The sequence below is a fragment of the Chaetomium globosum genome, genomic scaffold (genome assembly GCF_000143365.1).
Source record: "Chaetomium globosum CBS 148.51 scaffold_5 genomic scaffold, whole genome shotgun sequence".
Classification (NCBI taxonomy): Eukaryota; Fungi; Ascomycota; class Sordariomycetes; order Sordariales; family Chaetomiaceae; genus Chaetomium; species Chaetomium globosum.
The window spans coordinates 3,980,533-3,995,608 of NT_165980.1; the positions used below are offsets into that span (position 1 = coordinate 3,980,533).

At 58.8% G+C, this 15,076-nt stretch overlaps 3 protein-coding genes across 3 annotated transcripts in view; 2 read left to right on the forward strand and 1 right to left on the reverse strand.

Annotated features, from left to right (window-relative positions):
* Positions 1-8,351, reverse strand: part of CHGG_08141 (uncharacterized protein) — a gene marked incomplete at both ends in the record, with an annotated part of 9,549 nt that extends 1,198 nt beyond the window's left edge. The window contains 11 exons of the mRNA XM_001225796.1: positions 89-2,711; positions 2,776-2,931; positions 3,077-4,045; positions 4,115-4,750; positions 4,822-5,107; positions 5,168-5,568; positions 5,697-5,903; positions 6,035-6,656; positions 6,726-7,091; positions 7,147-8,065; positions 8,243-8,351. Coding sequence (XP_001225797.1) covers positions 89-2,711; positions 2,776-2,931; positions 3,077-4,045; positions 4,115-4,750; positions 4,822-5,107; positions 5,168-5,568; positions 5,697-5,903; positions 6,035-6,656; positions 6,726-7,091; positions 7,147-8,065; positions 8,243-8,351 — 7,294 coding nt within the window. The remainder of the gene's footprint in view (positions 1-88; positions 2,712-2,775; positions 2,932-3,076; positions 4,046-4,114; positions 4,751-4,821; positions 5,108-5,167; positions 5,569-5,696; positions 5,904-6,034; positions 6,657-6,725; positions 7,092-7,146; positions 8,066-8,242) is intronic.
* Positions 8,352-8,978: 627 nt separating this feature from the next.
* On the forward strand, positions 8,979-10,604 carry CHGG_08142 (uncharacterized protein; the record flags this gene model as incomplete). The annotated part of the gene is made up of 1 exon (XM_001225797.1): positions 8,979-10,604. The coding sequence occupies one exon, from the start codon at positions 8,979-8,981 to the stop codon at positions 10,602-10,604; it is 1,626 nt and encodes a 541-aa protein (XP_001225798.1).
* A 663-nt stretch (positions 10,605-11,267) lies between these two features.
* Positions 11,268-14,345, forward strand: CHGG_08143 (uncharacterized protein; the record flags this gene model as incomplete). Its single annotated transcript, XM_001225798.1, has 4 exons — positions 11,268-11,603; positions 11,726-12,196; positions 12,386-12,514; positions 13,041-14,345. 4 exons carry the CDS (start codon positions 11,268-11,270, stop codon positions 14,343-14,345), a joined length of 2,241 nt encoding a protein of 746 aa, XP_001225799.1.
* Positions 14,346-15,076: the final 731 nt, after the last annotated feature.

Here is a 15,076-nt window from a genome sequence, read left to right on the forward strand (position 1 = left end):
GTTTTCGAGAAAGAAAGCTGCGAGGAGTGCAAGTCGAGCTCTTTGCTGAGTTGGGCGAGGATGTTGATGGCCATGACCGAGTCGACACCAAGGTCGGAGTAGTGGCTCTCGTCGCTGACTTCGTCGGGATTGCAGCCGCTCTCGCTGATTATGATGGCCAGTAGGGTTTTAATCATCTCGTTGGGGGTGTTACCGGACCCTGTAGGTTTCGCCGGTAACGCTACTTTAGGGGAAATGCCCGTGTCGGTAGTGGAAGACCTGGTCTGCGGCATCTCACTGCGGCCCACCACGCTCGCCCGGCCACCACCGAGGATCATGTTCAAGGCGACCTTCTTCAGACGTAGGAACTTTATGCCGAGCGTGGCCTGCACCAGGTCGGCGCCGGCAAAGACATAACAGTCACCACGCACCATATGCCCCTCATCTGCAACATCCTGGAGGCAGGTATAGACCGTGTACGTCTCCCCGGCCCGAAGCTCCCTCAGGGAATGCCAGGCGTCGAACCCAACGGCGAGACAAGCTATGTCCTCGGGATACCGAAGGCCGCAGTTGAGCACAAACCCCGCGAGGTGGGTGACGGCGTCAAGCCAGTAGGGGCTAAAGTGGAAGGTTCCGCGGGCAGACACATCGGCCAGTTTGACTGTGCCGACGGCATCCGCGTAGTCGGCTCCTAGGATGACATCCTGAATAGCCTGGTACGGAGCTGCATAGGATACCACGCCCGAAAAGAGTTCGTAGGCCTCTCGTTTGAGAAGGTGGCGCCCATTGCCAAATTCAGCTTGCTTCCGGAGCAAGTCAAGCCTTGATTTGACGAGGTAGAGTGTTTGTGGAAGTGTTGTTTGCCATAGAGCCGTCGTGTCAAACGCGACTTGACACTTGCCGTGCTGCGTCAGCTGGCCAGCGCGCTTGGAACTAAACTCGATATCGACGGCCAAATCGGCAATCTTATAAGACCCCGTCACGTACAGTACGGTGCTTGAAACCGTTTCGGGATCGATTATTAGCCCTTGGCCCAGTTCCACCTGCCTGATGGACATAGCTGGCAACGTGGAAGCGTTACCGTATGTGTGGTGGAAGAGATATTTCCCCGCGGTGAGAGCAATGTCTTGGTAGATAGCCAGGGGACAGACCTCAAATCCACCCACCACGTGGCCCCTGATAGCCTCGAGCAGACGTTCGTCAGAGAGAGTCGAGGTGAAAGTTACAATCTTGGCAGTGCCCTCAGTCTTCTCACTCTCGACGCGTTGGAGGGTAGTTGTCGGGAAACCGGGAGTGCTGTTTACGATAGCTGTTACTGCAGAAGGGACTTGCGTCATGTACGGTGTCCAGAAATCCCTCGAGTCGAACGCGTATGTTGGTAGGTCGATAAGCGTGAGCGAACCCGTGAAAGGTTTGTGGAACTCAGGCCAGTCGACGTCGATGCCAGACTCGTAGGCCCGTTTAAGAAGGTCTGAGATCGTAGCCCAGTTATCCTTGCCCTGCTTCACAGACGGCACCAAGCTGGACGGCTTATCGAGGCAGCGACGGATGAGCCCAAGGCAAACAGGATCAGGTCCCATTTCCAACCACAACGATTGATCGTTGAAGAGACCAGCCTCAACACCGGCTTCAATGGCTCCGGTAAAGTTGACCTTCTCTCGTGCCTGCCGTACGAGATACTCAGGGGAGAAGGACGCAGCCTCGCGCTCAACTCGGCCGGTAAGGGTAGACACGACGGGAATGTTGGGCTCGGCAAAAGGCACCCCTCGGGCAACCTGCAGATATTCGTCAAGCACAGGCTCAACTTGACTTGAGTGAAAGCCATAAGGCACCCGCAACAGAGTCGCCCGCTGGCCGTCCGCTTCCAAAGCACTCTTCAGCGCATCAATATCGGCAACGGTGCCACTAGCCACGGTCAGAGACGGCGCATTGGCGCACGCAACCGCGCAGAAACCCAACCCAAGCTTGTCGATAGACTCAGCCAGCGCCTCCTCGGTTGTGCTAACAGCAAGCATGGCATACGAGTCGGCAACCAGGTGCTTCTCCATAAGCGCTGCCCGCTTGCCGACGAGTAGGAGGGTGTCGCTGATGGATAAAACTCCCGCGACGCAGAGAGCCGCGTACTCGCCTAGGCTGTGGCCGATGACCGCATTAGGTGTGATGCCCCAGGATTCCATCAGCCTAGCCATGGCAATCTCCAAGGCGACGATGGCTAGCTGGATCTTGACCGTCGACTGACCAGCAACGTCTTCTTCACCAGAGATCAAGTCAACAAAGCGCGGCAGTCCCACGGAGCTGGCCATGTCTTGGTAAGACAGAAGGGTAGCTTGGAACTGCCTCGAAGTGCGGAACAAAGTAGCGCCCATGCCGGTATACTGGGAGCCCTGGCCGGTGAAGGCAAACACCCGACCGGGCAGGCGCGGTTTCTTGATTTGCGACGCATCAGCAGGCTTGTTCACATCGCTGCGGAGCTGGCGGACGATGGCGGAGACGGTGTCCCCAACGTAGGCACGCCGCAGTGGCTCGTGCATCCGCCTGGCGGTCGTCGTGTAGGCGAGATCTGCAAGCTTCGTCTCCGGGTGGCGCTCGAGGAAGTCGAGCAGCCTTTCACAGTTCTGGTGGAGCGAGGCGGGCGTCCGGGCAGACACGGCCACAACATGCCAGACCCGGCTGTCGGCTGTTTTGAGGGGCTGCTTGGGTGCTTCTTCGAGGGCGATCGAGACATTGCCGCCCTAGGATTCCACACAGTAAGCTTCACGGCAAGAAAAGGAAGGAAAACAGAGCCAGATAACTTACCGAAGCATCGAAGCTGTTAACAACAAGCTTGACCTTCCCACCACTCTTCGGACTCGGGACAAGCGCGGTGGGCTTGGTCGGGATCCTAATGTTAGCCTTCGCCAGGTCGGGGAACTTGTGGTTCAGTTTGAACGGCCAGCCGGGCTGCGGAGGGATCTGGCGGTCACGTAGCATCATGATCACTTTAATAAGGGAAGTGATGCCGGCAGCCTGCAACCACCTCAAAGTCAGCAACCCATCCACAACTCACAGCCTCCCCTTCCCATCAACTCCACCCAGGGCAAAGACGCAAGTAACTCACCCCCTCGCCATGCCCAACCGCGGCCTTCACAGCGCCCACAGTCAACGGGTTATCCCTCCCCCTCTTCCCCACCAACCCCCCAATAACCGACTTCATCTCCTCCACATCCCCGGCCTGCGTGCCCGTGCCATGCATCTCGACAAACGCCAGCTCCTCGGCCTCCATGCCCGCCATCCTCAGCACCCTCCCATACGCGACCTCCTGCGCGGGCGCAAACGGCCTCGTCATGGACGCGGCCCCGACGCCATACGCCCTGACCGCGCCCCTCACCACAGCCAACACGCGATCATTCCCTTGCACCGCGTCCTCCAACCGCTTCAACACCACCACCCCCGCCGCCTCGCCGCGCACATAGCCATCGGCGTCATCATGAAACGCACGACACCCGCCCGTGGCACTCAACATGCCCGCCCTGCTCAGACCCGCGTACGTCGTCGGCGACGACAGCACGCTGACCCCGCCCGCCAGGGCCATGTCACACTCCCTGGCGACCAGCGCGGCGGCGGCCATGGCGACGGCGGTGGCGCTGGTGGCGCAGGCCGAGTCGAGAGCGTAGGAGCCGCCGCCGAAGCCGAAGTGGTGGCTGATGCGGGAGGGCGCGAAGGCGCGGCTGAAGCCGGGCACGTAGTAGATGTCGGCGCCGCGCTGGTTGAGCACCTCGCGCCACTCGTCGGCGGCCTGGCCGAAGTAGGTGGCGACGCGCGCGCCGTTGGGGGTGGTGGCGGTGGGGTCGGTGGGAGAGCTGGTTCCGGGGTGGTAGCCGGCGGATTGGAGGGCTTCGTAGGCGGTGGTGAGAAGTAGGCGGTGGCCGGGGTCGGCTTGGGCGGCTTCGCGCGGGGAGAGGTTGAAGAGGCGGTGGTCGAAGAGGCCGGGGGAGTTAAGGAAGGTGCCGTGGCGGGCGGTGGTCGAGTTGGGCTTCGTGGCGGTTGGGTCGTAGTAGGCTGAGATGTCGAAGCGGGAAGGGGGGATCTGGGGAGATTGTTAGCTCGGAAAACGGAACATAAGGTGGCGGATCGTGGTGTTGTTATAGCGGCATACCTCTTTGATGTGACATTTCCCGTCTAGGAGGTCCTCCCAAAATCCTTCGACGGTGTCACTGCCGGGGAACCTACCGGCCATGCCTACGATGGCGACGAGGCCTGAATCGCCGCGGTCGTTGGTTCCACCATCCTCGGTTGTTTCTTTGCTGGCTTGCTTGACCTCGTATTTGATTCCAGAGGCTTTCAGAGCTTGCGTGGCGGCAGCTTGGTGGTTTGTTGGGCCCATAACGGAGAGCGTGACGTGATCGGCGCCATGCAAACCAGCCACAGTCTCCTTGATTGTATCCGTAATGTGAAGCGGCTTGTGGGCAACGTCCTCGACAATTTCTTCGAGGAGCAAAGCTAGAGTTGGGTGGTCGTACTTTACACACGAGCCAGCGGGTGACAGCATCCGTGCCTTGGCCGGATTCAGGGGTTGCTGAAGGAGTGTCGAGTTCCCTACAATTTTGGCTGCGTCTACCTTGGGTGACCAGCAACTATGCATGGGGCCGTCCACATCTGTCTTGATACCCGCAGCAGCCTGTATTACGGGGGACCATGAGGTCAACTCGGCCATCGACGACGGCGGCCCGATTAGCGTCAGCCAACCCTGTGCAACAACACCGATGGTAATCCTGCGAAATTTCGGGATGTTCTACGTCCCATGTTAGCACCGGCTTGTCTATAACTGCGAGTGATAGAACATGAAGTGTTATGCCCACGAACCTGGCTCTCGTGAAATTTGTCGAGTATATCTTGGACATGGTCAGTTGCGAGACCGACGTATGTTTTCCCCCAGCTCGTTGGCGTAGCATCAATCAACCCCTTTCGCTGGGCCACTTCACAAGCCAACCTGAAGCTGATCGAGACGATTTCGCGACCGAGAGCAAAAAGCTGACTTGTGTCGTGTGCCGCCAGAGCTACGGCGGCGGGCAGTAGACCGCCACAGAAACCGATGATGTCGACGGGGTTGGTAGGTGAGCCGAGAATGGTTGGGTCTGCATCGGCATGTCTTTGAAAGAAGGTAAAATCAGTGAGTGTAGCACGCAGACGATAGCGGGTTGTCCATTACACTATCAGCTGGCCTAGTCTTCCGGCACACAACAGCACGGTAGAAACGGCGAGGTTGTTGCCGCCCGGGCTGTCCACGGCCTCTGCCATTTCGAGCAGAGAGCCGCACCCCCTGTCCCAGCCATGGATGGCTCTGTCGGCTCTGCTAAACTCGAGCTGGATTACGGCGGTAATTTCGCGAAGGAATCTTTCGGCGGCGGGTGTCGTCCTTGCATGCTGAGCTAGAGCTTTGATGGCTGGGAGCTTCTCCACCGAGTAATCCCCAAACAGGAGTAAGTGTTTGGTGGAGACTGATTCGTCCATGATCTTTGAGATGAGGAATGGAATAACTCTGAAAGAGTGGCCGCCGTCCCAAAACAGTTCCTTCTCAACTCTCAAGAGTGAGCTCCCGGGCGTCTTTCCCTTTTCATGCGAATCATGTCACACTGTGTTGCATGTCAAGGATGATACGGTCAGATACCAGTCTGCAGATTATGAACAGTAAGCCAATGCCGCAATACGCCTGGGGCGCTGTCTCTCCAAGGTCCTACCCCGGATAGTTCGTGATCGGCGGTGCATGAAAACGTGCCGTGCCGCCGCTGCCGATAGTGCCGATACTGCAGCCGCATCGAACCCCGGAAATATGACCGATCCTCCCTGTCGGACAATTCAGGGAGGCCACCCTCGGGCAATTTCTTTGTGGGGTGTAAGCCGGCCCCGGAGGTTTGTTGCTGAGGAATGAAGATTTTGGGGTTGCTCTATTCGTGTGTGGTATCCAGCAACGACATGGATGATGGACTCCCCTGCGCCGGTTTATACCTGTTTCGCAAGCGCCTTCTACCTGGCACGAATCCATCTATTGTTACGGCGGTAGAGCGAAGTGACTGACCCAAGAGTTGTCCTCCATACCAAAAAACATGGCTTCGGTTTCAAACGCTATATCTTGAAACAATACATCGTGAAGTGGCGGCACCGAGGCGCTATCCAAATTCCCAGGTGTTCCCTCCTCTGCCACTGGAGGAACACATTGGGGAGGCTCTTGCTGGGTGCTCATGCCCGCCGACAACGTTTCGAAGGTCGCCAGGCATTGTGACACAAACGGGCTCAGGTGTTCGTGGGCGCGCAAAGCGGCCATGGCGCGGGCCCACGATTCAGACACGGTCGGCGTGCAGAGGTTGGGCTGCAAGGTGGCAGCCATGAGTACGATGCCGGCGACGTGCAGATAGAAAACGCGGTACCACCAGGGAATTGCACCACTGGGGCCGGAGCCGACGTTGCCTGCTGGCCCCCCAACAGGGGCGTCGGGGTATCCCGTGGCAGAGCATTCATTTACGATAAGCGCGATCACCTTTTGTGCGTTCTCCACGCAGAGGGCAGCGCAGTCCTGTACGATGTGTGGACTCAGACTTCCACTCCTATCGGCAGTGCTGTCACTTGGGGCGGACGGGATGCGCGAGAGGCAGTGGCGGGCTAGCATGGGCCGTAAGAGGGTGACACGGCCGTGGAGAAAGCTGGCGTGCGAGCGAGGTTAGTCCTTCATGCCTGTGCGAAGATAGTATGGCGTTATGTGAGTATCTCACCGTAGATGAAGAATTAGCGCCTGTTTATAAGAGTTGGGATGGGCACGGCGATCGATATGGCTGTATCGTAGAGACTGGGGTAAGGCGTCGGCCCATCTGTCCAGACAGGCATCGTATCTCGATACATTGCTGAAGTGGTCCTCAATACGGTACAAGGGCGGGAGGCCAAGGTGATCCGGAATGCTGCTGCGAAGGGGAAGATGGGAGAAGGAAATGTGATTGGAGATTTCGTATAGTTCCATGGTTTTGGTGAGGTAGGCAGCAGTCTGATCGCTTCCCTGGGTATTATTGTCTACCTTGGCGGCGCGATGCGGCAGACCGTGCAGCAACACCATCGGCGCCCGGCCCATCATCCAAGAAACCATCCTAGTGGCGTCGTCAGTCGCGCCGCCAGCACCATCGACTCCAATTTTGCTCTTACCTGTCGACATAGACACAGCATTGCCACAACTGCTCTCTGAAATGACGTGGCACTCTACTTAGGCAATCGGTCGGGGGCGAGTTGGGCCTATCGAGGCCGATGCTCTGAGCGATGCGGACGGCAATTCCCACGGTCATCCACGTTTGGTGCAGGTGACTGGAGCACTGCAGGTAACGGGCCATGAGAAGCAGGCACTGGACAACCTCGAGGGAGCCGGGCTCCCACAAAGCAGCCTCGACACGAAGCATGGCCTGGGCGCGGCGGAAGTAGGTGTTGGCGGCCATATTCCTCTCGTCGGCGGGCAGGCCTTCCCGGAGTTGGGTGGCTAGGGCGAAGACGACGTTGAGAGTGCTTAAAAAGAGGCGCTCGTCGGCGCCGCCGGGCAGCGGGCGACCGGCAAACAGTGCGTCATAAGAGCGACTGAAGAGGGCCTGTTCGAGGATGGGTTCAATGGGCTGAATATGCTGCCAAAACAGATCCATTAAATGATCGGCATGTCTCCGTTGGGGCAGCACACTGCTGCTTTCGACAGTGTCGTCGCCCGGTTCGCGGCCGAGTCGCAAGTCAAACAACGGGGCGTCTTTCATCGGGGTCAAACTGATGGTCTTTCTGCCGGCGGGGGGAATGCCCATTTTTGCATCGAGGGCTGCCTTGACTTCGACGGCAAAAACGCCGTGGACAGCTCCGGGCGGGGGATCGGTGGACTGGGTCCCGTCAGGGTCCGGCGGCTCGGCATCGGGAAGCAAAGCTTGGCCCGGCAGAGCTGCGTGTAAGTGTTTATTGACAGGCGGCACATGGCGGATCGCTGAACTCGCAGTAACCGTGGCATTGGGCTCGTGGGCATGGGCGGCCACATCAACCCCGACTGAGTCGTTCCGGTAGGAACAAGGGGTGCGTTTCCTCTGGCACTGGTTGCACGCTGAATGGCACGCCGGAGTGTTAGTTGTGGTGTGGTCAGATCGTCCAGGCCATTGCAAGATGGAAAGAGGGTAAGAAAGAATCGAGATGAGATAAAATATAAAATAAAATAAAAATCACTAATAAAGTCAAATTCTTGAAATCACAGTTTGTGCGTTTGTGAGTCGTGCCTGCCTACCTGGGCGTGCGCCATCGCACTTTTTCTTGCTTGTTCGACAGCTATCACAAGCAATGGCAATCTTCAGCCTCTTGGGGCCCAGCCGGTCCGGTAATCTCGTGTTAGACATGGCAAGCCGTTTGCTGCTAGGAAGAATGGTAGGGCAGTGGGTGGCTGGCCGCAAAAGGGGTGGAGCAGCGGGAAGGAACAGTAACACAGCGGGAAGACCACCTCGCGGGAAGCTATCGGGATCTAGCAGCGGGATCCATCTGGCGGCGGGAGCGGCGGAATGAATGAGGCGGGGAAATGGGGACCGGAACTGGCGGAATGCTAGGGTTTCAGTCGGGAGCGGAAGCTTGGCGGAAAGCTTGGCGGAAAGCGGCGGATTTGGCTCTGGTTGGTGACTTTTTTGTGGGGTGGTACAGATCGCCCCACGACTTGCAGAAGCCTTGCACTCTCACCTCTTTTGCTGCCGAGCACCGACAGGGAAAGTTGATCTTGGTGGAACGGGATGGCTGATGATTGGCGAGAACTTGCATTGCCATTTCAGGTACGAATCCATCGATGTTGCGTGTAAGTGACGAGTTGGAATCGCCAAGCAATCCGTAAAGCAAAAGGAAATCAGCAGGCCTTGCGACGGAAAAAAACACCAAACTCGAATTGATATATTAGCATGGCCAACAACACTTTTTCATTGTTTCATTTTCTTGTCTACAGTCAGTAAGTGCCCTGAACCGGATTACCCCCATCGAAAAAAATGGCACTTGAACAAATCAACCAACCTCCAGAACAGCAAGATGAACCCCAAGCGATTTCCGGCATCGATGACGACGGCGACGCTAAATCTCGAGGGGAAACGCCAAAAAGGGAGAGGAAACCGGGGACGTTGATAATGTCGCCAACCAATGTGGAACAAAATCCTCATTTTCTTGTCGAATTCACCCCCGGAGACCCGACCAACCCAATGAACTTCACGCCCGCCAGGAAATGGTTCATCACTTTCATCGTCACCATTTCCATCCTCGCCATCACTCTCACCTCGTCGGCCTACTCTTCGTCGGCTGCTCAGGTCATGGCCGAGTTTGATTCCAGCCCGGAGGTGTTCGCCCTGGGTGTGTCACTGTTCGTGCTGGGTTTCGCGATTGGTCCCGCGTTTTGGGCACCCCTCTCCGAGTTATACGGCCGCCAGATCCTATTCATCACCACTCATGCCCTCGTTGTTACCTTTGTTGCTGCCTCGGCCGGATGTACCTCGATGGCCCAGCTATTGGTCTTCCGCTTCCTGGCTGGCACCTTCGGAGCCTCGCCCATGACCAACTCCGGTGGTGTCATCGCCGATCTATTCCCGCCTGCCCAGCGGGGCTTAGCCATGACCATATTTGCTGCCGCGCCCTTCATGGGCCCCGTGTTGGGTCCTGTCATCGGTGGCTTCATCACCATGAACGTTGGCTGGCGTTGGGTTCACGGCGTCTGCAGCATCTTCATTGGCGTCGTGTGGATTGCCGGCTCTCTCTTATTGCCCGAGACGTACGGCCCCGTGATCCTACGGAGACGAGCTGATGCTCTATCGCGCGAGACGGGCACCCTCCACATCAGCGTTCTGGCCGCCCAGAACAACAGCGCGACGCCGGCCGAGGTCTTTGGCCGTGCCCTCAAGCGCCCTTGGGTGCTGCTCTTCCTGGAACCCATCGTGCTCATCTCGGCCATCTACCTCGCCATCCTCTACGGCATTATCTACATGTTCCTTGGCGCCTTCCCCATCGTGTACCAGGATATCCGCGGATGGAGCGAGGGCATCGGGGGTCTTGCCTTCCTCGGCCTCGCCGTCGGTATGATCATGGGCTTGATTTACACCATCTACGATAACCGCCGCTACCAAAAGCTGGGTAGCGACGCCACGCCCGAATCACGCCTACCCCCGTCTTTGATCGGCGCCCTGGTCTTGCCCGCGTCCATGTTCGCTTTTGCCTGGACCAACGCGCCTAGCATCCACTGGTCGGCCAGCCTTATCCTCTCGGCCCCTTTTGGTTTTGGCTGTGTGCTAGTTTTCCTTTCCTGTCTTAATTACCTACTGGATGCTTACACCATCTATGCTGCGTCAGTTTTGGCCGCCGGTGCCATCCTTCGGTCTCTATTCGCCACGGCGTTCCCGTTGTTTGTGGGCAAGATGTACACAAACCTCGGCATCCACTGGGCCAGCTCCATCCCGGCTTTCTTGACTGTCGCCTGCATGCCCTTCCCGTTTCTGGCGTACAAGTACGGTGCGGCAATAAGGATGAAGTGCAAATACTCCCACGAGGCCGCCATTCTTCTGGCCAAGATGCGCGGGGCCGACACCGCCGGTGCCACGACCAGGGAAAGGGAGGAGCCGATCCCTGCTTGAGTAGGTTTGGAATGTATGTATGTACGTACAGGTTAGCGGAAACAGAAAGGCCCCCATGTAACATAAAATCAAATTAATAACAACGCGATAGACACCTAGTATGCTATACCATAATCCCCGTCGCCAGACGGCATGCTCCCTCTAATGCCCATGCGACCAGTATGTTTACGGTATTCGTACAACCGCCTGCGCCTCCAACACACACCGCGAGCACGATGTACATGAAGCCATCGCCTCCCTACATGAGCACCAAACGTGAACAAAACCCAACAACCCGCTCTCTCCTTCTATCACGCCGTCTCCTTTTCTTATTCTCCCCCCCAACACAACCCCCCACCCCCACCCACCTCCCATCTCCCACTCCCCCCACCAACACCACCACCACCACCACCAACCCCAACCCCCCCAAGCTCAACTTCCAGCTCCTCCCCCACCGCCACCAAACACCTACGCACCCGTCCCACCAACCTCTCGCGAACTACCTCAGGCAACAACCGCTGCTGCTGTGCGTCAGACGGTGGCGGCGGCAACGTCTCGGCCAGCCCACCTTCCTTCCCTTCACCGCCCATGCGCCGCACCAGCAGCTCGACGAGCCCGCGCAACTCCCGCAGCCGCTGCAGCACTACCTGGGCGACTATGGCGGCTTGGATGGATTCGTCTAGGATGGCGTGGCTGCCGATGGCGATGGGGGGTAAGGTGGGTTGCTGGTTGTGGTGGTGTGGGTTGAGGTTGAGGGGACGGGTGGTTGTGGTGGCGGATGATGGGGGGGATGGTGGTGGTTGGGGGTGTCTTGTTGGTGATTTTGCTGGTTTTGTTGTTGTCGCTGCTGTCGATGACGACGACAGCGAGGATAATGAGGACGAGGATGCCGACGTCTGGACCGTGCCCTGCGCGCGCAGCCCCTCGGCTACGGTACGGTACCAGCCCGCCAGCTTCTCGAGCGCTGTCGCTACGAGGAGGTGCAGCTGCGGCTGCGAGGAGCAGACGCTGCATTCGAGAGTGGGCCTCGATGGCGCGCGTGGCTTCCCGGCTAGAGGTCAACACAGCATCGATGCTGCGCGGCCCGGAGGGGATGAGTTTGCTTGTTGCTGGTGCCACTGCTGTTGGTATTGGTGGTGCAGGCCAAGCCGGATTCAGACGACGATGGCGACAGCGAAGATGCCGAGAACGACGACAGGCACATCTCGGCACATGTGTGCAACGCGCTAATGGCGCCGGCAACCGCCGTCATGCAGGTATTGCTTGAGTTGGGGCAGCGCCGCGTGGCTACGTCAACAACGCCGCTTGGACTGGCGCCGGACTTTTTGTTGACTGAAAAGCCGCTACCCATTGGCATGGTCTCCGAATCGGACGGGGGCGTCGTTGCCGCCATGGCGTTGGTCCCAAAGCCCCCGACATCCCAAGACTCCCAGGCTAGCATGTCGGAGAGGGAGCCCAATGAAGGCGGGGCAGAATCGGCGAGAAGACCGGACAACTCAGACGCCGTGGTCCCGAGCAGGAACCCGGAGTCATCGCCGCCGTCGGGAGACGAGCCCACGGTACCAGACGGGTCGATATTGAAGAGCGCTAGACCCTGGTTGCTGCTTCCGAGGGTTTGGGCTAGCTCAGGATACGAACTCCACTCCATCGCGGGGTGGTAAAGGCTCGGCGGTGCAAGGCACTAGCTAGGGAGAGAGAGGGCATGAACGGGAAGCCTGCGAGGGGTTAGAACCGAGAGGGAGTGGTCTTGGCGATGTACTCGTACTAATACCCGTCGGCGAGTCGGCGGATGTTCACCCCAGGACCCAGGTTGCCACACCCGCATCGCCATCTCCAACGGCGGCGGATCGGAACGGACGCTGGTATCGAGGGGTGCCAGTACTGGCAAGGTTCACGAGTTCGTTTGCGGAAAGGCGGATGATTGCTTCGGAGTAAGTGGCGTCTTCCCCCCCTGCCCTGGAACTGAGAGGATAGTGACCTCGGCCTTGTTCAGGTGTGTGAGCGTTCGCGTATCGACCATGTGCGTCAGTGCGTGTCGTTTGCTTACCATACAAGAGTAGGCACCCTCCGCAAGAACAGGCCCCCACGCGGGCCGCATGGTAGCTGCATGTCAGCGTCGTAGCCAGGGGGGACTGAATTGCGCCGTGGCACCCCCTCCCCGGTTATCTTAATGACAAGTTATTTTGCTCGATCAAGCAGAACTCCTGCGGAAGCAGCCAACTTGGAAAACGCCACCGACGTTTGCATTCGGCTAAATATCAAGCTACACCTCCGTCTCGTGGACATCCCCGGTCGGCTTTAAGTCCCTGGCACCCATGATCTCATCTGCTTCTCGGACCGCCTCCCCAATACAGTATTACGCGCTCACCAACGAGAACGGAGACAGTGACGACGAGGAGCAGCAAACACTCGCCTGACAAGCCGTCATCCAACGTTAGCCCCCTTTCCTCGCCATAGACCGCAACGATGGACGGATCTCGCGATTATCGTTATCACCAGCCGACCTGGGCTCTTGACAGGCAGTCACGGAGGTTGAAGGACTCCTGTGACATGTGCTCGGCATCCAAGGTCCGCTGCGACAGACAGAAGCCAATCTGCGGGCGGTGCGATAAGCTGGCCTATCCGTGCTTCTACAGCCCCGCCCGGCGCGTCGGGCGGCCACAGGGACGCAATACCAGGCAGCCGAAAGCTCGACGTGATTCAGCAACCGGCGGGGCCGAATTAAACACGCAGAGTGTCTCACCCCAGCAGCAGTCGGCGTACCCGGTCGCGCCAGTCTCGCCCAGAAGCCGGCAAAATTCGGGAGCCGTCGACCGTCGAGATTCGGCAGCCTTCCCCTCTCCGTTGGGCACGCCTCCGCGTCTCGGGCCGCTTACGCCCCCAATTCGCTCACGTCAGCGCCCTGGCAATTCTTCAGAGTCTATCTCTGCCGGCTCTGGCTTTTCCTCCTCCTCCTCCTCCTCCGCAGCCTCCGCAATCTCCGCAGTCTCGTCCTCCTTGGCACCCTCAACGGCTCCAACCACCGCTAGCGACTGCGAGTCTGACTGTGTCGAGCTCGCCATGGTTACGCAACGGCAGCTGGAGTCGGCAATCGGCAGGGTGAGCTCGACAGCGACACACGCGCACCCGAGCGGTCCGTGGACCGCCGAGGTCGTGCAGGCTGCCGAAACGGCCCTGCAGACGGCGGGGGCGGCCATGCGACGCATGTCAACGATCTTGATTTGCCCCTGCTCCGAGAGGCTCGAGACGGGCATCATGCTGAGCGCCGCCTGCCTGTCGATCCTCGACCTGTACGGCGCCATCGTCAGCCGCTTCACCGCCCGCCCGCCGCCCCTGTGCGCGATTACCGTCAGCCAACAACAGCAGTCGCCGCTGATGGCCATCCTGTCGAACGACTCCTCTGCTGTGGACGGCGGTGGTGGTTGTGGCAATGGCGGGTTGGGGCTGCTGTGGGACGACGTGCTGCCGTCCTTTTGCGGGCCTGGCGGCGACGCGCTCGCCCGGTGTGGGCAGAAGGAGGACCAGCTGATGGTGCATGTGCTTGGGGAGCTGGCCAAGCTGGCGACGGTGGTGTACCAGTTTACGAACCGGTACCGGGACGGGGTCGGGCAGGCCCAGCCCGGGTCGTCCGAGATGGAGATTCTGAAGGGCCTGGCCGCGCTTCTAAAGTACCGCCTCAAGACGGCTGGGGACGAGACGGCGGCAAAGCTGCAGACCGCTCCGCCTCATCGTGGAACCCGTGCGGGAGGGGCGGCGGCGTAGTGTCGGAGTTGGCACGGCGACTTAACTTGCTTGCTTGGTGTTAGGTGCTGTTGTACTTACTATTATCATATGTGCACCGATATAATACCCTAGAAGCTGTGTTACATGGGTATAACAAGACCCGCTTCTTTTCCCTTCGTTCTCGTGGTTTATCAGGGTCATGGAATCAAACAAGTGGTAAATTACGGTCATTAACTGGGCTATAGTTACCTAGGTAACGTTGTAGCTTGGGATTGCAACGCGACTTTTACTATCCCCATACAGCTCCCCAGACTTTTAGTTATGCTTAATCAGTTATGCTTAATGGGAGGAGAGCCATGGTGATGGCCGGTGTGACCTTGGGGTTGTTCCCCTTGTCCCCCCTCGTACTCCTACATGGACCTTAAGGCCCACCAACTCAGCGAGCACGGTGGCTCGTTCGCGAAGGGAAGGGACGCCCGGACGGTCGACCTGTCCAACTTCGACTTGCGACAGAGATACGAGCAGGACCGGAGGGGGGGGGGCAACGTAAGGGAGCAGCGGCGGCGCGGTCCCATACCAACGCAGGGGCTCTACCCGTCAGCTCGGCGCAGCGGTTGAGGCGGGAGGAGCTCGCTTTCCAGCGGCAGATGGCGCTCCAAAAAGGGACCAACACCATCACCGCCTGCCGCCTGGTTCCGCGCGGGCAACAGCAGGAAACGCGCCCAATAGCGTGGTTCTGGCTGGCCGATCCATCATCGACCCCTGGAAAA